This window comes from Salvelinus fontinalis, chromosome 6 (genome assembly GCF_029448725.1).
Source record: "Salvelinus fontinalis isolate EN_2023a chromosome 6, ASM2944872v1, whole genome shotgun sequence".
NCBI lineage: Eukaryota > Metazoa > Chordata > Actinopteri > Salmoniformes > Salmonidae > Salvelinus > Salvelinus fontinalis.
The window spans coordinates 627589-653239 of NC_074670.1; the positions used below are offsets into that span (position 1 = coordinate 627589).

At 43.7% G+C, this 25651-nt stretch overlaps 1 protein-coding gene across 5 annotated transcripts in view; it reads right to left on the reverse strand.

The window, feature by feature from the left end:
* Window positions 1-25651, reverse strand: part of LOC129856837 (collagen alpha-1(XIV) chain-like) — a 254053-nt gene that overhangs the window by 18415 nt on the left and 209987 nt on the right. For 3 of the 5 annotated variants that reach the window (XM_055924547.1, XM_055924543.1, XM_055924544.1), the window contains exons 40-45: window positions 23099-23152; window positions 19454-19507; window positions 19232-19303; window positions 5883-5918; window positions 5013-5079; window positions 4671-4859 (exon numbers count right to left, since the gene is read on the reverse strand). In XM_055924547.1, the coding sequence (XP_055780522.1) occupies window positions 4671-4859; window positions 5013-5079; window positions 5883-5918; window positions 19232-19303; window positions 19454-19507; window positions 23099-23152 (472 nt within the window). Of the gene's footprint in view, window positions 1-4670; window positions 4860-5012; window positions 5080-5882; window positions 5919-6044; window positions 6360-19231; window positions 19304-19453; window positions 19508-23098; window positions 23153-25651 lie in introns of those variants that run through there. The other 2 variants (XM_055924545.1, XM_055924546.1) reach the window with 2 other exon arrangements.

Sequence of the window (25651 nt, forward strand, 5' to 3'; positions counted from 1 at the left end):
GTGTTGTTTAACACCAGGCTGACACTCTGTAGTGTTGTTTAACACCAGGCTGACACTCTGTAGTGTTGTTTAACACCAGGCTGACACTCTGTAGTGGTGTTTAACACCAGGCTGACACTCTGTTTGTTGTTTAACACCAGGCTGACACTCTGTTTGTAGTGTTGTTTAACACCAGGCTGACACTCTGTTTGTTGTTTAACACCAGGCTGACACTCTGTATTGTTGTTATTTAACACCAGGCTGACACTCTGTAGTGGTGTTGTTAAACACCAGGCTGACACTCTGTTTGTGTTGTTATTTAACACCAGGCTGACACTCTGTAGTGTTGTTATTTAACACCAGGCTGACACTCTGTAGTGTTGTTGTTTAACACCAGGCTGACACTCTGTTTGTGGTGTTGTTTAACACCAGGCTGACACTCTGTAGTGTTGTTTAACACCAGGCTGACACTCTGTTTGTAGTGTTGTTTAACACCAGGCTGACACTCTGTAATGTTGCTTAACACCAGGCTGACACTCTGTAGTGTTGTTTAACACCAGGCCGACACTCTGTAGTGTTGTTTAACACCAGGCTGACACTCTGCAGTGTTGTTTAACACCAGGCTGACACTCTGTAGTGTTGTTTAACACCAGGCTGACACTCTGTTTGTGGTGTTGTTAAACACCAGGCTGACACTCTGTTTGTAGTGTTGTTTAACACCAGGCTGACACTCTGTAGTGTTGTTTAACACCAGGCTGACACTCTGTAGTGTTGTTAAACACCAGGCTGACACTCTGTAATGTTGTTTAACACCAGGCTGACACTCTGTTGTTTAACACCAGGCTGACACTCTGTTTGTTGTTTAACACCAGGCTGACACTCTGTAGTGTTGTTCAACACCAGGCTGACACTCTGTTTGTGGTGTTGTTTAACACCAGGCTGACACTCTGTAATGTTGTTTAACACCAGGCTGACACTCTGTAGTGTTGTTTAACACCAGGCTGACACTCTGTAGTGTTGTTTAACACCAGGCTGACACTCTGTTTGTGGTGTTGTTTAACACCAGGCTGACACTCTGTAGTGTTGTTTAACACCAGGCTGACACTCTGTTTGTGGTGTTGTTTAACACCAGGCAGGCACTCTGTAGTGTTGTTTAACACCAGGCTGACACTCTGTGGTGTTGTTTAACACCAGGCTGACACTCTGTTTGTGGTGTTGTTTAACACCAGGCTGACACTCTGTAGTGTTGTTTAACACCAGGCTGACACTCTGTGGTGTTGTTTAACACCAGGCTGACACTCTGTAGTGTTGTTTAACACCAGGCTGACACTCTGTTTGTGGTGTTGTTTAACACCAGGAAGACACTCTGTAGTGTTGTTTAACACCAGGCTGACACTCTGTAGTGTTGTTTAACACCAGGCTGACACTCTGTAGTGTTGTTTTACACCAGGCTGACACTCTGTAGTGTTGTTTAACACCAGGCTGACACTCTGTTTGTAGTGTTGTTTAACACCAGGCTGACACTCTGTAGTGTTGTTTAACACCAGGCTGACACTCTGTAGTGTTGTTTAACACCAGGCTGACACTCTGTTTGTGGTGTTGTTTAAAACCATGCTGACACTCTGTTTGTTGTTTAACACCAGGCTGACACTCTGTAGTGTTGTTTAACACCAGGCTGACACTCTGTAGTGTTGTTTAACACCAGGCTGACACTCTGTAGTGTTGTTTAACACCAGGCTGACACTCTGTAGTGTTGTTTAACACCAGGCTGACACTCTGTTTGTGGTGTTGTTTAAAACCATGCTGACACTCTGTTTGTTGTTTAACACCAGGCTGACACTCTGTAGTGTTGTTTAACACCAGGCTGACACTCTGTAGTGTTGTTTAACACCAGGCTGACACTCTGTTTGTGGTGCTGTTTAACACCAGGCTGACACTCTGTTTGTAGTGCTGTTTAACACCAGGCTGACACTCTGTTAGTGGTGTTGTTTAACACCAGGCTGACACTCTGTTTGTAGTGTTGTTTAACACCAGGCTGACACTCTGTAGTGTTGTTTAACACCAGGCTGACACTCTGTAGTGTTGTTTAACACCAGGCTGACACTCTGTAGTGTTGTTTAACACCAGGCTGACACTCTGTAGTGTTGTTTAACACCAGGCTGACACTCTGTTTGTGGTGTTGTTTAACACCAGGCTGACACTCTGTAGTGTTGTTTAACACCAGGCTGACACTCTGTAGTGTTGTTTAACACCAGGCTGACACTCTGTTTGTGGTGTTGTTAAACACCAGGCTGACACTCTGTTTGTGGTGTTGTTTAACACCAGGCTGACACTCTGTAGTGTTGTTTAACACCAGGCTGACACTCTGTAGTGTTGTTTAACACCAGGCTGACACTCTGTAGTGTTGTTTAACACCAGGCTGACACTCTGTTTGTTGTTTAACACCACGCTGTTTGTGTATAATGTTCTGTCATATTCCTGTTTGTTCCTTGCGATATGTCTGTTATTGTATGGACATGATTCTTCTGCAAAACCAATTTCCCCCCGAGGAATGATAACGCTTTCTGCCACTACCATCTGTAACTATGTTTCATTGATTTGAATTCTTCAGACCGGACAGTTTTATCTGTATGTAATGTTGAGCATCCTACTACTTTCAATGATCTAATCAACTCAACCAATCAATATCTCTAGCTATGAGGATGTTTCAGACCAGTCAGTCATATCTCTAGCTATGAGGATGTTTCAGACCGTTCAGTCATATCTCTAGCTATGAGGATGTTTCAGACCGGTCAGTCATATCTCTAGCTATGAGGATGTTTCAGACCGGTTAGTCATATCTCTAGCTATGAGGATGTTTCAGACCGGTCAGTCATATCTCTAGCTATGATGCCGTTTCAGACCGGTCAGTCATATCTCTAGCTATGAGGATGTTTCAGACCGGCCAGTCATATCTCTAGCTATGAGGATGTTTCAGACCGGTTAGTCATATCTCTAACTATGAGGATGTTTCAGACCGGCCAGTCATATCTCTAGCTATGAGGATGTTTCAGACCGGTTAGTCATATCTCTAGCTATGAGGATGTTTCAGACCGTTCAGTCATATCTCTAACTATGAGGATGTTTCAGACCGGTCAGTCATATCTCTAGCTATGAGGATGTTTCAGACCGGTCAGTCATATCTCTAGCTATGAGGATGTTTCAGACCAGTCAGTCATATCTCTAACTATGAGGATGTTTCAGACCGGTCAGTCATATCTCTAACTATGAGGATGTTTCAGACCGGTCAGTCATATCTCTAGCTATGAGGATGTTTCAGACCGGTCAGTCATATCTCTAGCTATGAGGATGTTTCAGACCGGTCAGTCATATCTCTAACTATGAGGATGTTTCAGACCGGTCAGTCATATCTCTAGCTATGAGGATGTTTCAGACCAGTCAGTCATATCTCTAGCTATGAGGATGTTTCAGACCAGTCAGTCATATCTCTAGCTATGAGGATGTTTCAGACCAGTCAGTCATATCTCTAGCTATGAGGATGTTTCAGACCAGTCAGTCATATCTCTAGCTATGAGGATGTTTCAGACCAGTCAGTCATATCTCTAGCTATGAGGATGTTTCAGACCGTTCAGTCATATCTCTAGCTATGAGGATGTTTCAGACCAGTCAGTCATATCTCTAGCTATGAGGATGTTTCAGACCGGTCAGTCATATCTCTAGCTATGATGCCGTTTCAGACCGGTCAGTCATATCTCTAACTATGAGGATGTTTCAGACCGGTCAGTCATATCTCTAGCTATGATGCCGTTTCAGACCGGTCAGTCATATCTCTAGCTATGAGGATGTTTCTGGCTCTGTTGGTCTGGGCAGGAGGGGAGGATAAATCCAACCCATGACTCCATCAACTCCATCAACAGTGTGAGTGACAGACCAGGGACACAATAGCTCATGAAAAGACAACTAGGGGAAAAAAATGTTTTAGATTATGTATTTTCTGTCATTTACCAGACACATTTATCCTGAGTGACTTACAGTAGTGAGTCCATACATTTTCATACTGGTCCCCCGTGGGAATCGAACTCACAACCCTGGCGTTGGAAGTGCCATGCTCTACCAACTGAGCCACACAGGAGTTCAGGTCAGGGAATCAAACCCACAACCCTGGCATTGGAAGTGCCATTCTCTACCAACTGAGCCACACGGGAGTTCAGGCCAGGGAATTAATATAAAACATATAACATAGTAGAAAGTAACTAGATACTAGAAAGTCATTGATTTGTGCTACACGTTAGCGTGGCTACAGTATGAATGGGAAGCTGGAGTTTAAGGTGTGGATATAGAACAGATAATATACTGGTTTGTTATGGCCATCCAATGGCATCTAATGAAGCAATAAGGCATGAGGAGGTGTAGTATATGGCCAATATACCACGGCTAAGGGCTGTTCTTATGCACGACACAACGCGGAGTGTCTGGACACAGCCTTTAGCCGTGGTATATTGGCTGTATATCACAAACTCCCGAGGTGCCTTATTGCTATTATAAACTGATTACCAACGTAGTTAGAGCAGTAAAAATACATGTTTTATCATACCCGTGGTATATGGTCTGATATATCACGTCTGTCAGCCAATTAGCATTCAGGGATCGATCCACCCAGTTTATAATGATGTATAAACACTGTACTGTACCTCTCTCCCCCGGTCGTCCATCCTGTCCGTTGGTCCCAGGGAACCCTGGTCTGCCTGTGGGCCCCCCCTCTCCCTGTGGCCCTGGCAGACCCCTGCGACCGGGCTCTCCTGGAGGTCCCGGTACAGTCCTCACAGACACTGACTGGCTGGGGATCTGGTTCAGGATGGAGCTGTAGCGAGACAGGTGACCTGAGGGAGGAAGAGAGGAGGGGAGGGAGAGGTTTGGGTGTGAGTCGGATGAGAGATTGTTGTAGAGAACAGTATGTATGGACAAAAATAACTAGAGGGAGAGAAAGATATAGAGTGAGGTGAAGAGAGAGAGAAGCTGGGTTGAGAACTCACTCTGAATCAGTTGCTCACACACTTGGCGTGCTAAGGCCCTGACGGTAGCTTGAGACTGCAGGTCTCCCTAGAAAACAAACAAAAAGCACTGGATTGACGCAGCTACACACACAAACACAGCTACACACACACACACACAGCTACACACACACACACAGCTACACACACACACACACACACACACACACACACACACACACACACACACACACACACACACACACACACACACACACACACACACACTCCCAGGGGGCATGTTTAATGAACTAGTCTGTGTGTGTGTGGGCGTTTAATAACTCCACTCCACCTTTAACTCTGAGGCTGGGGGCCTTTTGTGTTGAAGTCTCCCAACAATCCAAGAGACTGGCCAGAAAATAACACAGAGCTTTAATCTTACAAAGCAAAGAGGTTTTGATCCAAGGCTATTTAACATGAACACAGCATCCTCCTAAAAGGCTTGAATAAACACAGTGTACCTGGATGGCTGGGGTTTGATTTAACTGTTCTAGCAGGACTTGCATGAACTCCTAGAAAACACACTGTGGAGCTATAAACTGAGGGACGAAGGCAGAGAGCTGTGAAGAGACACCTGCATCCCAAACTGCACCCTAGTCCCTATATAGTGCACTACTTATGACCAAGACCCACAGGGCTCTGATCAAAAGTAGTGCACTATATAGGGAATAGGGTGCCATTTGGGATTGATGTTTCATCTGAGACACAGGGCTGTGAGAGACCCTCTTAATCCCAGAGCTGATGAACTGCAATTATGCCTGATTTGAGGTTTGAAGCTACGAAAGTATTTCTACACTCCACTTGAATATAAACTGTGTCTGAAACGAAGCATTGGTCTGAGAGTGAACTTACCCGTTCACCCTTGTCTCCTTTGGTACCAGCAGAGCCCTGTAACAGAGATAATATATGATAAACATCCTTTGGTACCAGCAGAGCCCTGTAACAGAGATAATATATTATAAACATCCTTTGGTACCAGCAGAGCCCTGTAACAGAGATAATATATTATAAACATCCTTTGGTACCAGCAGGGCCCTGTAACAGAGATAATATATTATAAACATCCTTTGGTACCAGCAGGGCCCTGTAACAGAGATAATATATTATAAACATATTTTGGTACCAGCAGAGCCCTGTAACAGAGATAATATATTATAAACATCCGTTGGTACCAGCAGGGCCCTGTAACAGAGATAATATATTATAAACATCCTTTGGTACCAGCAGGGCCCTGTAACAGAGATAATATATTATAAACATCCTTTGGTACCAGCAGGGCCCTGTAACAGAGATAATATATTATAAACATATTTTGGTACCAGCAGAGCCCTGTAACAGAGATAATATATTATAAACATCCGTTGGTACCAGCAGGGCCCTGTAACAGAGATAATATATTATAAACATCCGTTGGTACCAGCAGGGCCCTGTAACAGAGATAATATATTATAAACATCCTTTGGTACAAGCAGAGCCCTGTAACAGAGATAATATATTATAAACATCCTTTGGTACCAGCAGGGCCCTGTAACAGAGATAATATATTATAAACATCCTTTGGTACAAGCAGGGACCTGTAACAGAGATAATATATTATAAACATCCTTTGGTACAAGCAGGGACCTGTAACAGAGATAATATATTATAAACATCCTTTGGTACAAGCAGGGACCTGTAACAGAGATAATATATTATAAACATCCTTTGGTACAAGCAGGGACCTGTAACAGAGATAATATATTATAAAGACACTCCTCTTTGGAAATGTAATGGAAGGAAGAGTCTGCCTGGTCATTTTTCTCCCACTAAGTTTCAAAGTGCTTTTGTTCTGACTCACAGTCTGTTTAGGAAAGCTTGTCCAAGTCCCCTGTAGTAGAAACACTGTGACTGTTAAAGAGGTTTATGACCTGCTGGATCGTTGTGCTGTCTGTTTTCCTTCGCCAAACACATAAAGCAAATGGATGCATATGTGAGCTAACACATTAGACACCAGAGACAGAAAGCTCTCATAAATATCATGGCCATTTAACGGTTCTGATATCATGCATGTAACTTGGACCACAGTGTTTGAGGAGAAAGGTCATTCGATCTTTTGTGAAACATGGAGTCATGCATCGACTACTACGCGTGTGTGTGTGTGTGTGTGTGTGTGTGTGTGTGTGTGTGTGTGTGTGTGTGTGAGAGAGAGGTGTAGAGTATATTCCAGGAATAATATGCCAAGAGTGGACACTGGAGGAGAGAGGTGGAGCTCAGCGTGGACCCTAGCTGATCCTCTACCTCTCATCGCCATGACAACCACACTGACAAGACACACACTCACACAGCCAGTCAGACTAGAGCTCTCCTGAGACCCGTGGAAAAGGGCAGCTATGACAAGTGTCTGAACATTTTAGTGGGATGTGACCAGATTACAGTGAAGTACAAGGTTTTACTTAGCAAGAAGAAGATGGGACTGAGAACATAGGAACATGAGAGAGGAAACATGACAGAGGAACCACGAGAGAGACCATAATATGCCATATGGGAGAACTTCTACATGGGAGAGCCAACTGTTTTGAGGCACACAATATGAAACACGAACAGCTGCCACCATATCCATCCACAGAATGGATGCTGACGTTGCTAACCCTTATAAAACAGCCACCAACATCTCATATTGTAATCCAAACAAACCCAAGGCTGGAGGTTTCTCACAGGCTAATGATCCTCATGTGTAGAGTCAGATATCTAGCTGGTCACAGGCTAATGATCTTCATGTGTAGAGACAGATATCTAGCTGGTCACAGGCTAATGATCCTCATGTGTAGAGACAGATATCTAGCTGGTCACAGGCTAATGATCCTCATGTGTAGAGTCAGATATCTAGCTGGTCACAGGCTAATGATCCTCATGTGTAGAGACAGATATCTAGCTGGTCACAGGCTAATGATCCTCATGTGTAGAGACAGATATCTAGCTGGTCACAGGATAATGATCCTCATGTGTAGAGTCAGATATCTAGCTGGTCACAGGCTAATGATCTTCATGTGTAGAGACAGATATCTAGCTGGTCACAGGCTAATGATCCGCATGTGTAGAGTCAGATATCTAGCTGGTCATAGGCTAATGATCTTCATGTGAAGAGACAGATATCTAGCTGGTCACAGGCTAATGATCCTCATGTGTAGAGACAGATATCTAGCTGGTCACAGGCTAATGATCCTCATGTGTAGAGTCAGATATCTAGCTGGTCACAGGCTTATGATCCTCATGTGTAGAGACAGATATCTAGCTGGTCACAAGCTAATGATCCTCATGTGAAGAGACAGATATCTAGCTGGTCACAGGCTAATGATCTTCATGTGTAGAGACAGATATCTAGCTGGTCACAGGCTAATGAACTTCATGTGTAGAGTCAGATATCTAGCTGGTCACAGGCTAATGATCCTCATGTGAAGAGACAGATATCTAGCTGGTCACAGGCTAATGATCTTCATGTGTAGAGTCAGATATCTAGCTGGTCACAGGCTAATGCTCTTCATGTGAAGAGACAAATATCTAGCTGGTCACAGGCTAATGATCTTCATTTGTAGAGTCAGATATCTAGCTGGTCACAGGCTACTGATCTTCATGTGAAGAGACAGATATCTAGCTGGTCACAGGCTAATGATCTTCATGTGTAGAGTCAGATATCTAGCTGGTCACAGGCTAATGATCCTCATGTGAAGAGACAGATATCTAGCTGGTCACAGGCTAATGATCCTCGTGTGAGAGACAGATATCTAGCTGGTCACAGGTTAATGATCTTCCTGTGAAGAGACAGATATCTAGCTGGTCACAGGCTAATGATCTTCATGTGTAGAGACAGATATCTAGCTGGTCACAGGCTAATGATCCTAATGTGAAGAGACAGATATCTAGCTGGTCACAGGCTAAGGATCCTCATGTGTAGAGACAGATATCTAGCTGGTCACAGGCTAATGATCCTCATGTGTAGAGACAGATATCTAGCTGGTCACAGGCTAATGATCTTAATGTGTAGAGACAGATATCTAGCTGGTCACAGGCTAATGATCCTCATGTGTAGAGACAGATATCTAGCTGGTCACAGGCTAATGATCCTCATGTGTAGAGACAGATATCTAGCTGGTCACAGGCTAATGATCTTCATGTGAAGAGACAGATATCTAGCTGGTCACAGGCTAATGATCCTCATGTGTAGAGTCAGATATCTAGCTGGTCACAGGCTAATGATCCTCATGTGAAGAGACAGATATCTAGCTGGTCACAGGCTAATGATCCTCATGTGTAGAGTCAGATATCTAGCTGGTCACAGGCTAATGATCCTCATTTGTAGAGTCAGATATCTAGCTGGTCACAGGCTAATGATCCTCATGTGTAGAGACAGATATCTAGCTGGTTACAGGCTAATGATCCTCATGTGTAGAGTCAGATATCTAGCTGGTCACAGGCTAATGATCTTCATGTGAAGAGTCAGATATCTAGCTGGTCACAGGCTAATGATCTTCATGTGAAGAGACAGATATCTAGCTGGTCACAGGCTAATGATCTTCATGTGAAGAGACAGATATCTAGCTGGTCACAGGCTAATGATCCTCATGGGAAGAGTCAGATATCTAGCTGGTCACAGGCTAATGATCCTCATGTGTAGAGACAGATATCTAGCTGGTCACAGGCTAATGATCCTCATGTGTAGAGACAGATATCTAGCTGGTCACAGGCTAATGATCCTCATGTGTAGAGACAGACATCTAGCTGGTCACAGGCTAATGATCCTCATGTGAAGAGACATATCTAGCTGGTCACAGGCTAATGATCTTCACGTGAAGAGATAGATATCTAGCTGGTCACAGGCTAATGATCTTCATGTGAAGAGACAGATATCTAGCTGGTCACAGGCTAATGATCCTCATGTGTAGAGTCAGATATCTAGCTGGTCACAGGCTAATGATCCTCATGTGTAGAGTCAGATATCTAGCTGGTCACAGGCTAATGATCTTCATGTGAAGAGTCAGATATCTAGCTGGTCACAGGCTAATGAGCTTCATGTGTAGAGACAGATATCTAGCTGGTCACAGGCTAATGATCATCATGTGTAGAGACAGATATCTAGCTGGTCACAGGCTAATGATCCTCATGTGAAGAGACAGATATCTAGCTGGTCACAGGCTAATGATCCTCATGTGTAGAGACAGATATCTAGCTGGTCACAGGTTAATGATCTTCCTGTGAAGAGACAGATATCTAGCTGGTCACAGGCTAATGATCTTCATGTGTAGAGACAGATATCTAGCTGGTCACAGGCTAATGATCCTCATGTGAAGAGACAGATATCTAGCTGGTCACAGGCTAATGATCTTCATGTGTAGAGACAGATATCTAGCTGGTCAAAGGCTAATGATCCTCATGTGTAGAGACAGATATCTAGCTGGTCACAGGCTAAGGATCCTCATGTGTAGAGACAGATATCTAGCTGGTCACAGGCTAATGATCCTCATGTGTAGAGACAGATATCTAGCTGGTCACAGGCTAATGATCTTCATGTGAAGAGACAGATATCTAGCTGGTCACAGGCTAATGATCTTCATGTGAAGAGACAGATATCTAGCTGGTCACAGGCTAATGATCTTCCTGTGAAGAGACAGATATCTAGCTGGTCACAGGCTAATGATCTTCATGTGTAGAGACAGATATCTAGCTGGTCACAGGCTAATGATCCTCGTGTGAAGAGTCAGATATCTAGCTGGTCACAGGCTAATGATCTTCATGTGAAGAGACAGATATCTAGCTGGTCACAGGCTAATGATCTTCATGTGAAGAGACAGATATCTAGCTGGTCACAGGCTAATGATCCTCATGTGAAGAGTCAGATATCTAGCTGGTCACAGGCTAATGATCTTCATGTGAAGAGACAGATATCTAGCTGGTCACAGGCTAATGATCCTCATGTGTAGAGACAGATATCTAGCTGGTCACAGGCTAATGATCTTCATGTGAAGAGACAGATATCTAGCTGGTCACAGGCTAATGATCTTCATGTGAAGAGACAGATATCTAGCTGGTCACAGGCTAATGATCCTCATGTGAAGGGACATATCTAGCTGGTCACAGGCTAATGATCTTCATGTGAAGAGACAGATATCTAGCTGGTCACAGGCTAATGATCTTCATGTGAAGAGACAGATATCTTGCTGGTCACAGGCTAATGATCCTCATGTGTAGAGACAGACATCTAGCTGGTCACAGGCTAATGATCCTCATGTGAAGAGACATATCTAGCTGGTCACAGGCTAATGATCTTCATGTGAAGAGACAGATATCTAGCTGGTCACAGGCTAATGATCTTCATGTGAAGAGACAGATATCTAGCTGGTCACAGGCTAATGATCCTCATGTGTAGAGACAGATATCTAGCTGGTCACAGGCTAATGATCCTCATGTCTAGAGACAGATATCTAGCTGGTCACAGGCTAATGATCCTCATGTGTAGAGTCAGATATCTAGCTGGTCACAGGCTAATGATCTTCATGTGAAGAGTCAGATATCTAGCTGGTCACAGGCTAATGATCTTCATGTGAAGAGTCAGATATCTAGCTGGTCACAGGCTAATGATCCTCATGTGTAGAGTCAGATATCTAGCTGGTCACAGGCTAATGATCTTCATGTGAAGAGACAGATATCTAGCTGGTCACAGGCTAATGATCCTCATGTGTAGAGTCAGATATCTAGCTGGTCACAGGCTAATGATCTTCATGTGAAGAGACAGATATCTAGCTGGTCACAGGCTAATGATCTTCCTGTGAAGAGACAGATATCTAGCTTGGATCAGGCTGTTGCTGTTTTGATGTATGGGAAACAATGAAAGCCTTGGTCTTTCTGTCAGCCACACACACACACACACACATATTCTCTCTGGCTCTCTCTGCTGTCCCCCAGGCCTGTGATTTATGGTGTGCTCCAGAGCCAAACGGTGCTTGTCTTTTAGCCCAGGGCTGAAGTGGCTGAATGGGCTGGATTCAGCTGTATTAACTGTCACCAGCCTCAGGCCATCATCACACCAACAGTTGGTTCATCTCTCTCTCTGGTCCTCCGCTCTGCTCCGGGAGGCAGAGGAGACATTATAGACGGAGGCGTTGAAGACACCATAAACAACAGATGGAGACGTTGAAGACACATAAACAACAGATGGAGACACCATAAACAACAGATGAGACGTTGAAGACACCATAAACAACAGATGAGACGTTGAAGACACATAAACAACAGATGGAGACACCATAAACAACAGATGAGATGTTGAAGACACCATAAACAACAGATGGAGACACATAAACAACAGATGAAGACGTTGAAGACACCATAAACAACAGATGAAGACACCATAAACAACAGATGGAGACGTCGAAGACACCATAAACAACAGATGAGACGTTGAAGACACCATAAACAACAGATGAAGACACCATAAACAACAGATGAGACGTTGAAGACACCATAAACAACAGATGGAGACACCATAAACAACAGATGAGATGTTGAAGACACCATAAACAACAGGTGGAGACGTTGAAGACACCATAAACAACAGATGGAGACGTTGAAGACACCATTAACAACAGATGAGACGTTGAAGACACCATAAACAACAGATGAAGACACCATAAACAACAGATGAGACGTTGAAGACACCATAAACAACAGATGAGACGTTGAAGACACATAAACAACAGATGAGACGTTGAAGACACCATAAACAACAGATGGAGACACCATAAACAACAGAAGAAGACGTGGAAGACACCATAAACAACAGAAGAAGACGTGGAAGACACCATAAACAACAGATGGAGACACCATAAACAACAGATGGAGACACCATAAACAACAGATGAAGACGTTGAAGACACATAAACAACAGAAGAAGACGTGGAAGACACCATAAACAACAGATGGAGACACCATAAACAACAGATGGAGACACCATAAACAACAGATGAGACGTTGAAGACACCATAAACAACAGATGAGACGTTGAAGACACCATAAACAACAGATGGAGACGTTGAAGACACCATAAACAACAGATGGATACACCATAAACAACAGATGGAGACGTTGAAGACACCATAAACAACAGATGGAGACACCATAAACAACAGATGGAGACACCATAAACAACAGATGGAGACACCATAAACAACAGATGGAGACGTTGAAGACACCATAAACAACAGATGGAGACACCATAAACAACAGAAGAAGACGTGGAAGACACCATAAACAACAGATGAAGACGTTGGAGACACATAAACAACAGATGGAGACGTTGAAGACACCATAAACAACAGATGAAGACAACATAAACAACAGATGAAGACGTTGGAGACACCATAAACAACAGATGGAGACATTGAAGACACCATAAACAACAGATGAAGACGTTGGAGACACATAAACAACAGATGAAGACGTTGGAGACACCATAAACAACAGATGAAGACGTTGAAGACACCATAAACAACAGAAGAAGACGTTGAAGACACCATAAACAACAGAAGAAGACGTTGAAGACACCATAAACAACAGAAGAAGACGTTGAAGACACCATAAACAACAGATGGAGACGTTGAAGACACCATAAACAACAGATGAAGACACCATAAACAACAGTTGGAGACACCATAAACAACAGATGGAGACACCATAAACAACAGATGGAGACGTTGAAGACACCATAAACAACAGATGGAGACGTTAAAGACACATAAACAACAGATGAAGACGTTGAAGACACCATAAACAACAGATGGAGACGTTGGAGACACCATAAACAACAGATGGAGACGTTGAAGACACCATAAACAACAGATGAAGACGTTGGAGACACCATAAACAACAGATGGAGACACCATAAACAACAGATGGAGACGTTGAAGACACCATAAACAACAGATGAGACGTTGAAGACACCATAAACAACAGATGAAGACGTTGAAGACACCATAAACAACAGATGGAGACGTTGAAGACACATAAACAACAGATGAAGACACCATAAACAACAGATGGAGACGTTGAAGACACCATAAACAACAGATGAAGACACCATAAACAACAGATGGAGACGTTGAAGACACCATAAACAACAGATGGAGACGTTGAAGACACATAAACAACAGATGAAGACACCATAAACAACAGATGGAGACGTTGAAGACACCATAAACAACAGATGGAGACGTTGAAGACACCATAAACAACAGATGGAGACGTTGAAGACACATAAACAACAGATGGAGACGTTGAAGACACCATAAACAACAGATGGAGACGTTGAAGACACCATAACCAACAGATGAAGACGTTGGAGACACCATAAACAACAGATGAAGACACCATAAACAACAGAAGAAGACGTTGAAGACACCATAAACAACAGATGGAGACGTTGAAGACACCATAAACAACAGATGGAGACACCATAAACAACAGATGAAGACGTTGAAGACACATAAACAACAGATGAGACGTTGAAGACACCATAAACAACAGATGAAGACGTTGGAGACACAATAAACAACAGATGGAGACGTTGAAGACACTATAAACAACAGATGAAGACGTTGAAGACACCATAAACAACAGATGGAGACGTTGAAGACACCATAAACAACAGATGGAGACACCATAAACAACAGATGGAGACGTTGAAGACACCATAAACAACAGATGGAGACGTTGAAGACACCATAAACAACAGATGGAGACGTTGAAGACACCATAAACAACAGATGGAGACGTTGAAGACACCATAAACAACAGATGGAGACGTTGAAGACACCATAAATCCTGTCTAGGATCAGCGTGGCGCTAGCGGCACACCCCCCCCCCCCCCACTGAAAAACCAGTGCCGCGAAATTCAAAAAAAATATTTTTTTAAAATATTTAACTTTCACACATTAAAGTCCAATACAGCTAATGAAAGACACAGATCTTATGAATCCAGTCAACATTTCCGATTTTTAAAATGTTTTACAGGGAAGACACAATATGTAAAGATGTACATCTATTACCTAAAAACACATTAGCATATTCCACCATCTTTTATTTGTCCACCAACACCAGTAGCCATCACCAATTCGGCTAAACTAAGATATTTATAGCCCCTAACCAACAAAAAAACTCATTAGATGACAGTCTGATAACATATTTATGGTATGGGATAGGTTTTGTTAGAAAAAAGTGCATATTTCAGGTATATGGCATAGTTTACAATTGCACCCACCATCACAAATGGACTAGAATAATTACAATGAGCAACGTGTTTACCTAACTACTAATCATCAAACATTTCGTAAAAATACACAGCATACACGAATCGAAAGACACAGATCCTGTGAATACAGACAATATTTCAGATTTTCTAAGTGTCTTACAGCGAAAACACAATAAATCGTTATATTAGCGTAGCACATAGCACATAGCAGCCCAGCATTGATTCTAGCCAAAGTGAGCGATAAAAGTCAACATCGCCAAAAGATATTAATTTTTTCACTAACCTTCTCAGAATTCTTCCGATGACACTCCTGTAACATCACATTACAACATGCATATACAGTTTGATCGAAAATGTTTATATTTAGCCACCAAAATCATGGTTAGACAATGTGAAATGTAGACAAGCTGGTAAAGAAAACGTCCTTGCGCCACTTAGACAGTGATCTACTCTTATACATAAATACTCATAAACGTGACTAAAAAATATAGGGTGGACAGGGATTGATAGACAATTTAATTCTTAATACAATTGCGTTATTACATTTTTTAATTTATCCTTACTTTTCAATACAGTTTGCGCCAAGCGAAGCTACGTCAAAAAACATGGCGTCCTAAGCCACTAAAATGTTTCGACAGAAACACGATTTATCATAATAAAAATGTCCTACCTTGAGCTGTTCTTCCATCAGTATCTTGGGCAAAGGATCCTTTCTTGGGAGAAATCGTCTTTTGGTGGAAAGCTGTCCTCTTGCCATGTGGAAATGTCAACTACGTTCGGGATGAACTGAAAAGCGTTCCCAACTTTTCACATCGTTGCAAAAATAAATGTCCCAAAATCGCACTAAACGGATATAAATTGCTATAAAACGCTTTAAATTAACTACTTTGTGATGTTTGTAACTCCTATAACGAGTGAAAAGATGACCGGAGAAATATAACAGGCTAAACTAATGCTTGGAACAGGAGAGGGTCGGTGTCTTCCACGCGCGTTACGCAGCAAGAAAAGACTTGCTAGCTAAAGGTTTTTTTCATTTGTAGTGCCTGTGAACGAGCAATCGAGCCCGTTGGAATCGTCATCACGTAAAGGCATCCAGGGGAAGACGTAAGAAGTGTCCGTATAGTCATAGCAACGACAGTGCCCGTTTAAATGACTTCAGAAAAGTGGCCAACGTTTCTCAAATCTGACTCCATGTCAGGGAAATTGCTGTAGAATGGGCTCTGTTCCACTTAGAGACAAAATTTCAACTCCTATAGAAACTATAGACTGTTTTCTATCCAATAATAATAATAATATGCATATTGTACGATCAAGGATTTTGTGGGAAGCCGTTTAAAAAATTAGCCACATTAGCATAAATAGTCTAAACAGCGCCCCCATCCCCAACAGGATAAACAACAGATGGAGACGTTGAAGACACCATAAACAACAGATGGAGACGTTGAAGACACCATAAACAACAGATGAAGACGTTGAAGACACATAAACAACAGATGAAGACGTTGAAGACACCATAAACAACAGATGAAGACGTTGGAGACACCATAAACAACAGATGGAGACACCATAAACAACAGATGGAGACGTTGGAGACACCATAAACAACAGATGGAGACGTTGAAGACACCATAAACAACAGATGGAGACGTTGAAGACACATAAACAACAGATGGAGACGTTGAAGACACCATAAACAACAGATGGAGACGTTGAAGACACCATAAACAACAGATGGAGACGTTGAAGACACCATAACCAACAGATGAAGACGTTGGAGACACCATAAACAACAGATGAAGACACCATAAACAACAGAAGAAGACGTTGAAGACACCATAAACAACAGATGGAGACACCATAAACAACAGATGAAGACGTTGAAGACACCATAAACAACAGATGAAGACGTTGAAGACACATAAACAACAGATGAAGACGTTGAAGACACATAAACAACAGATGAAGACGTTGAAGACACCATAAACAACAGATGAGACGTTGAAGACACCATAAACAACAGATGGAGACGTTGAAGACACCATAAACAACAGATGGAGACGTTGAAGACACCATAAACAACAGATGAGACGTTGAAGACACCATAAACAACAGATGAAGACGTTGAAGACACCATAAACAACAGATGCAGACACCATAAACAACAGATGGAGACGTTGAAGACACCATAAACAACAGATGGAGACACCATAAACAACAGATGGAGACGTTGAAGACACCATAAACAACAGATGAAGACGTTGAAGACACCATAAACAACAGATGGAGACGTTGAAGACACCATAACCAACAGATGGAGACGTTGAAGACACCATAAACAACAGATGGAGACGTTGAAGACACCATAAACAACAGATGGAGACGTTGAAGACACATAAACAACAGATGGAGACGTTGAAGACACCATAACCAACAGATGGAGACACCATAAACAACAGATGGAGACGTTGAAGACACCATAACCAACAGATGGAGACGTTGAAGACACCATAACCAACAGATGGAGACGTTGAAGACACCATAAACAACAGATGAAGACGTTGAAGACACCATAAACAACAGATGGAGACGTTGAAGACACCATAAACAACAGATGGAGACGTTGAAGACACCATAAACAACAGATGGAGACGTTGAAGACACATAAACAACAGATGGAGACGTTGAAGACACCATAAACAACAGATGGAGACGTTGAAGACACCATAAACAACAGATGAAGACGTTGGAGACACCATAAACAACAGATGGAGACGTTGAAGACACCATAAACAACAGATGAAGACAACATAAACAACAGATGAAGACGTTGGAGACACCATAAACAACAGATGAAGACAACATAAACAACAGATGAAGACGTTGGAGACACCATAAACAACAGATGAAGACGTTGAAGACACATAAACAACAGATGGAGACGTTGAAGACACCATAAACAACAGATGAGACGTTGAAGACACCATAAACAACAGATGAAGACGTTGGAGACACCATAACCAACAGATGAAGACACCATAACCAACAGATGAAGACACCATAAACAACAGATGGAGACGTTGAAGACACCATAAACAACAGATGGATACATTGAAGACACCATAAACAACAGATGGAGACGTTGAAGACACCATAAACAACAGATGGAGATGTTGAAGACACCATAAACAACAGATGGAGACGTTGAAGACACCATAAACAACATATGGAGACGTTGAAGACACCATAAACAACAGATGAGACGTTGAAGACACCATAAACAACAGATGGAGACGTTGAAGACACCATAAACAACAGATGGAGACGTTGAAGACACCATAAACAACAGATGGAGACGTTAAAGACACCATAAACAACAGATGGAGACGTTGAAGACACCATAAACAACAGATGGAGACGTTAAAGACACCATAAACAACAGATGGAGACGTTGAAGACACCATAAACAACAGATGAAGACTCCATAAACAACAGATGAGACGTTGAAGACACCATAAACAACAGATGGAGACGTTGAAGACACCATAAACAACAGATGGAGACGTTAAAGACACATAAACAACAGATGGAGACGTTAAAGACTCCATAAACAACAGATGAGACGTTGAAGACACCATAAACAACAGATGGAGACGTTAAAGACACATAAACAACAGATGAAGACAACATAAACAACAGATGGAGACGTTGAATATTCTTCCATTTCAGGGATGTACAGTACAGTGGACATTGTGTAGGAAGACCATGGAAGGTCCCTCAATATGGGACCATTGACAGGTAGAGGACAGGACACGTTGGGCCATGCAAATCTTGTCGTAACCTGATCAACTTCTTTCAACAGACCTGGGTGGTCTGATGGTGAGTCAATCAACCAACCAAGGGTTTGAATATCAGTTAGTTTACTTACAGGTGGTCCCTGGTCTCCCAGGGGTCCAGGAGAGCCACTTCCACCAGGGGCCCCGGGGGCTCCAGGACTGCCCTGGTAGAGAGACACATGACCAAGGATGAAATAATAAACTACATGTTAAGTCAACTTATGCACATTTCATGCATGGATATGAATTGGAATTGAACCGTAATATTTGTAGAGTGAGAGAGAGAGAGGAAAGGGATTTACAGCAGCACTTACGACGGGCCCTGTAGTACCCTGCTGTCCTTGTGGTCCATCCTTCCCAGGCAGGCCCTTAGAACAGATCAGACAGGATCAACACATAAACTACTGCTTTCCCAGGCAGTCTCTTAGATCAGACAGGATCAACACATAAACTACTGCTTTCCCAGGCAGTCTCTTAGAATAGAACAGACAGGATCAACACATAAACTACTGCTTTCCCAGGCAGTCTCTTAGATCAGACAGGATCAACACATAAACTACTGCTTTCCCAGGCAGGCCCTTAGATCAGACAGGATCAACACATAAACTACTGCTTTCCCAGGCAGGCCCTTAGAACAGAACAGACAGGATCAACAGATAAACTACTGCTTTCCCAGACAGTCTCTTAGAACAGATCAGACAGGATCAAAACATAAACTACTGCTTTCCCAGACAGTCTCTTAGAACAGAACAGACAGGATCAACACATAAACTACTGCTTTCCCAGGCAGGCCCTTAGAACAGAACAGACAGGATCAACAGATAAACTACTGCTTTCCCAGACAGTCTCTTAGAACAGATCAGACAGGATCAAAACATAAACTACTGCTTTCCCAGACAGTCTCTTAGAACAGATCAGACAGGATCAACAGATAAACTACTGCTTTCCCAGGCAGGCCCTTAGAACAGAACAGACAGGATCCTTTCCCAGGCAGTTCCTTAGCACAGATCAGACAGGATCCACAAATAACTACTGCTTTCCCAGACAGTCTCTTAGAACAGATCAGCCAGGATCCTTTCTCAGACACTCTTAGAACAGATCAGCCAGGATCAACACCTAAACTACTGCTTTCTCAGACAGGCCCTTAGAACAGAACAGACAGGATCAACACATACTGCACTTTATACAGTTAGTATTAGCCTGAACACTGAACATAACCTCCCATTATCAAAACACCAATGAATTCTGCAGAGATTCTTCATTAAAACCAAATAGCCTGAAACCCTCCAGAACAACACTAATGATAATGACAGGATAATGTGTACAGTAAGAGTCAGCGCTTAAACGGTTTGTTATGTTTGTCTGGCTGACCTCTGGCTGACCTCTGGGAGCTGGCTACGGTATCCACACTTACAGTGACAAACTGTAAGAGTCCGTGAGATACTGTAATCAAACCCGCCGGGCTTATCCTAAAGCTTTCAGACACACAGATGAATGGGTCACGTAGGAAAACAGGTGAGAAGGCATTATGGTGCTAGTCTGGTATTCAAACGAAATGTCGCTCCATTTCATTAGTTGTTTCATTATCGTGAAACAGAGTGATATTCAGTTTGTATTCCAGGCTATTATGGTTGTGTGAACTCCAGTCGATGATTCAAGTGAGGACAATCCCAAATCTAATTACATAGCAGTTCACTGCAATTAAATACAGATAGAATTATATCATCATGTGGATTGGAGTGAACATGAATAATGCACAGTCTGTCATGACATGGTTTTAACTTACAAAAGTTAAGTTGTCATTTTCAATTTCTTTGTAAATTGCCAGAGTGATACCAACAACCATGTGCCTGTCCTTGCTTCAAAACGTAACGTCTGTCAAGGTTCACATCACAACTAAACGGACACTTGACTGTAAAAAAAATATTTTTATTTTACTTTTATTTAACTAGGCAAGTCAGTTAAGAACAAATTCTTATTTTACAATGACGGCCTACCCCGGCCAAACTCAGACAATGCTGGGCCAATTGTGCACCGCCCTATGGGACTCCCAATCACGTCCGGGTGTCTGTGGTGACGCCTCTAGCACTGAGATGCAGTGTCTTAGACCGCTGAACCAGGGTCTGTAGTGACGCCTCTAGCACTGAGATGCAGTGCCTTAGACCGCTGAACCAGGGTCTGTAGTGACGCCTCTAGCACTGAGATGCAGTGTCTTAGACCGCTGAACCAGGGTCTGTAGTGACGCCTCTAGCACTGAGATGCAGTGCCTTAGACCGCTGCGCCACTCGGGAGCCCGATTGAACCGACTGAAAGTTGCACTACAACCCAAGGAGTGTTTCAGGACATGCCAATTAGAGAAAGTGTTCCTCATGGGCACATAACCAACACACGTCCTCATCTATGACCTATGGCTTGTCTTTTCTATGGTTTTCTGTCTTTCAGCATGGCTGCCTCCAAGCCCATTCTCTTTGCCAGAGTGGGACAACCAGTCCCCCAGTGTGGGAGTCAAGCCCCAGTCAAGCAGTAAACACCTCCCAGTAAAACCTCATAACGAGGCTCTAGAGTGAGGCCTTTTGAAGGTCAAGTGTAGCTAGAGGAGGGGCCAGAAATCAGGGCTGGAGCTGGACTGGGGACTTGTGAAAGCCAAGAGGGGCTGTGGAGTGGGGCTGGAGCTGGGCATAGGGGCTCCTCCATAAAGAAGAGCAGACCCAGAACTGTGGTTTATCACCCTGATGAATCAAGAAAGGCAAGCCACTTTCTGCCCAAATACAGGGTCAACTAACTGTCAAACTGTGATTATGTAATAGTTAAGTAAATTAAACACACAAAAATGGGACCTTCTCCAAGGAATAATGGCTAAGGAAATCCCTGGTCTTGTTAAGTCCCAGATAGTTCATTCAGAGAAGAAGGCTATCATGATTAATTATGTCCTGTGTTGCTCTGATTCCCAAGAGGAGGCGACTGTTTTTCTGTTCTGATCTCTCTTGGCATCTCTAAAGATGCTACTAACACAGCCCGCCCCTCTACATCCACAGCTTCATGGCTCTGAGGTGTACAGTTACGTAGTATTCCAGCAGAGTCTTTGGCAACTGGCCAATATTACAGGGAATGGACCAATCAGGCACTATCATTTACAGTACAGTAAAGTGTTCCATTCTTCATGAAAATTTACTCTTAAGATGATTTGTAACATTTTAGCTGTAAGCATCATTATCCATGGCATGTATACGTCTAGTTAACAGTGTTGACCCCTGAGAGTGATAGAAAGAGCTGTAGTGGTTTGAATAGGATTTTAGAAGATCTTAGAGGATCTTGGGAGTTGTCAGCTTGTGGCTGTCGTTGAGGAGCCGGCCGTGAGTGGATAACAAGATGGAGATTCCACATCTCTTTATACTAGTGTTTTCTTTTTCCATATCTGTCGGATCAGTGCAGAACCTGGTGTGATACTAAAGCAGATTCTGATGAGATGTACTGTAAGTGGAAAAGTGAAAATCATATGGTAACATCATTGGGAATTAGTTGACTTAATGTCAGGTCAGTTGACCCCTAAAAACCGTTCTGTTGATGTAGCAGCCTATGTTGCTTTCGTCAGTCTTCGGGATAAAAATGTGTATTACGAAGGTTCAAAAGGCATCTCATAACTCGTTAATTTACATCACATTTATTTAAGTGCTGAGTCAGAGTATGAGACATGAAATTGATTCGTAGGGAAATCAAAACAGAATTCTGTAAACATCTCGTGATGCTTTAAAAACCGTCAGTGTTATGTTTGTGTGAGGAAGGAAACAGAATTACGGCCTTCAAAACATGAAGAAAAAACCGAAATGACTTGAATGTTAAAATAGAGTTAAAGAGCTCAGGACGCTCAAGCTTTGAGCAGGTCGTACCAACAGAATAGACATACAACACATAATAGAAATAATGAATCTGTAAGTCAAACTAAAGGAATAGACTGTTACCCTCTGTCCAACTGGTCCATCTCTTCCTGGTCCGCCAGGAGACCCACCAATACCCTGCAAAACGAAATAACAAAATACAGAGTCAAAGTGATTTACAAGATGAGAAACCTTATTAATTCAGGTCTGAATGGTAAACATCTCATTTACAACATGAGAAACCTCTCAACACTTGAACAAAGCTCTGCTGTGTGTATCCAGTCTCCTACAACTCACCCAGACCATTCCAAACATTATCATAACTTAGCTAGGAGGTTATAAAATATGTATCTTTTGCCACAACTTTACAAGAGTGGTCGTAAAGCATATCAATGAAAGGTGGGGATGTTATGCAGAGAGGAGAGTAGTGGAAGGGAGGGGAGGGGAGGAGAGGGGAGGGGGGAGAGGGGAGGGGAGGAGAGGGGTGTGATTAATGTTGTGCTGTAAGACCAGATCCTGGCACAAACAACCACCAGCCCTAATATCTTCCCTGTCAGCTATGTATATATATATACACACACACACACACACACACACACACACACACACACACACACACACACACACACACACACACACACACACACACACACACACACACACACACACACACACACACACACACACACACACACACACACACACACACACACACACACACACACACACACACAGTCCCCATCCTGGCCCTGAGAGATGTGGCTATGAAGAGAGAGGCAGAGAGCAGAGGCAGCAAGGCCAACAGATTAAGTGATCATATTTCTCTATCACCAGCCAGACCCTACCAGCCACTCTGGTCCTCTCTACCAGACCCTACCACTCACTCTGGTCCTCTCTACCAGACCCTACCAGTCACTCTGGTCCTCTCTACCACCAGCCAGACTCTACCAGTCACTCTGGTCCTCTCTACCACCAGCCAGACCCTACCAGCCACTCTGGTCCTCTCTACCAGACCCTACCAGTCACTCTGGTCCTTTCTACCAGACCCTACCAGCCACTCTGGTCCTCTCTACCAGACTCTACCAGTCACTCTGGTCCTCTCTACCAGACCCTACCAGTCACTCTGGTCCTCTCTACCAGACCCTACCAGCCACTCTGGTCCTCTCTACCAGACTCTACCAGTCACTCTGGTCCTCTCTACCAGACCCTACCAGTCACTCTGGTCCTCTCTACCAGACCCTACCAGCCACTCTGGTCCTCTCTACCAGACCCTACCAGTCACTCTGGTCCTCTCTACCAGACCCTACCAGCCACTCTGGTCCTCTCTACCAGACTCTACCAGTCACTCTGGTCCTCTCTACCAGACCCTACCAGTCACTCTGGTCCTCTCTACCAGACTCTACCAGTCACTCTGGTCCTCTCTACCAGACCCTACCAGTCACTCTGGTCCTCTCTACCAGACCCTACCAGCCACTCTGGTCCTCTCTACCAGACTCTACCAGTCACTCTGGTCCTCTCTACCAGACCCTACCAGTCACTCTGGTCCTCTCTACCAGACCCTACCAGCCACTCTGGTCCTCTCTACCAGACTCTACCAGTCACTCTGGTCCTCTCTACCAGACCCTACCAGCCACTCTGGTCCTCTCTACCAGACCCTACCAGCCACTCTGGTCCTCTCTACCAGACTCTACCAGTCACTCTGGTCCTCTCTACCAGACCCTACCAGTCACTCTGGTCCTCTCTACCAGACTCTACCAGTCACTCTGGTCCTCTCTACCAGACCCTACCAGTCACTCTGGTCCTCTCTACCAGACACTCTGGTCCTCTCTACCAGACCCTACCAGTCACTCTGGTCCTCTCTACCAGACCCTACCAGTCACTCTGGTCCTCTCTACCAGACCCTAACAGTCACTCTGGTCCTCTCTACCAGAGCCTACCAGTTACTCTGGTCCTCTCTACCAGACCCTACCAGTCACTCTGGTCCTCTCTACCACCAGCCAGACTCTACCAGTCACTCTGGTCCTCTCTACCACCAGCCAGACTCTACCAGTCACTCTGGTCCTCTCTACCAGACTCTACCAGTCACTCTGGTCCTCTCTACCAGACCCTACCAGTCACTCTGGTCCTCTCTACCAGACCCTACCAGTCACTCTGGTCCTCTCTACCAGACCCTACCAGTTACTCTGGTCCTCTCTACCAGACCCTACCAGTCACTCTGGTCCTCTCTGCCACCAGCCAGACTCTACCAGTCACTCTGGTCCTCTCTACCACCAGCCAGACTCTACCAGTCACTCTGGTCCTCTCTATCAGACTCTACCAGTCACTCTGGTCCTCTCTACCAGACCCTACCAGCCACTCTGGTCCTCTCTACCAGACCCTACCAGTCACTCTGGTCCTCTCTACCAGACCCTACCAGTCACTCTGGTCCTCTCTACCAGACCCTACCAGTCACTCTGGTCCTCTCTACCAGACCCTACCAGCCACTCTGGTCCTCTCTACCAGACTCTACCAGTCACTCTGGTCCTCTCTACCAGACCCTACCAGTCACTCTGGTCCTCTCTACCAGACCCTACCAGCCACTCTGGTCCTCTCTACCAGACCCTACCAGTCACTCTGGTCCTCTCTACCAGACCCTAC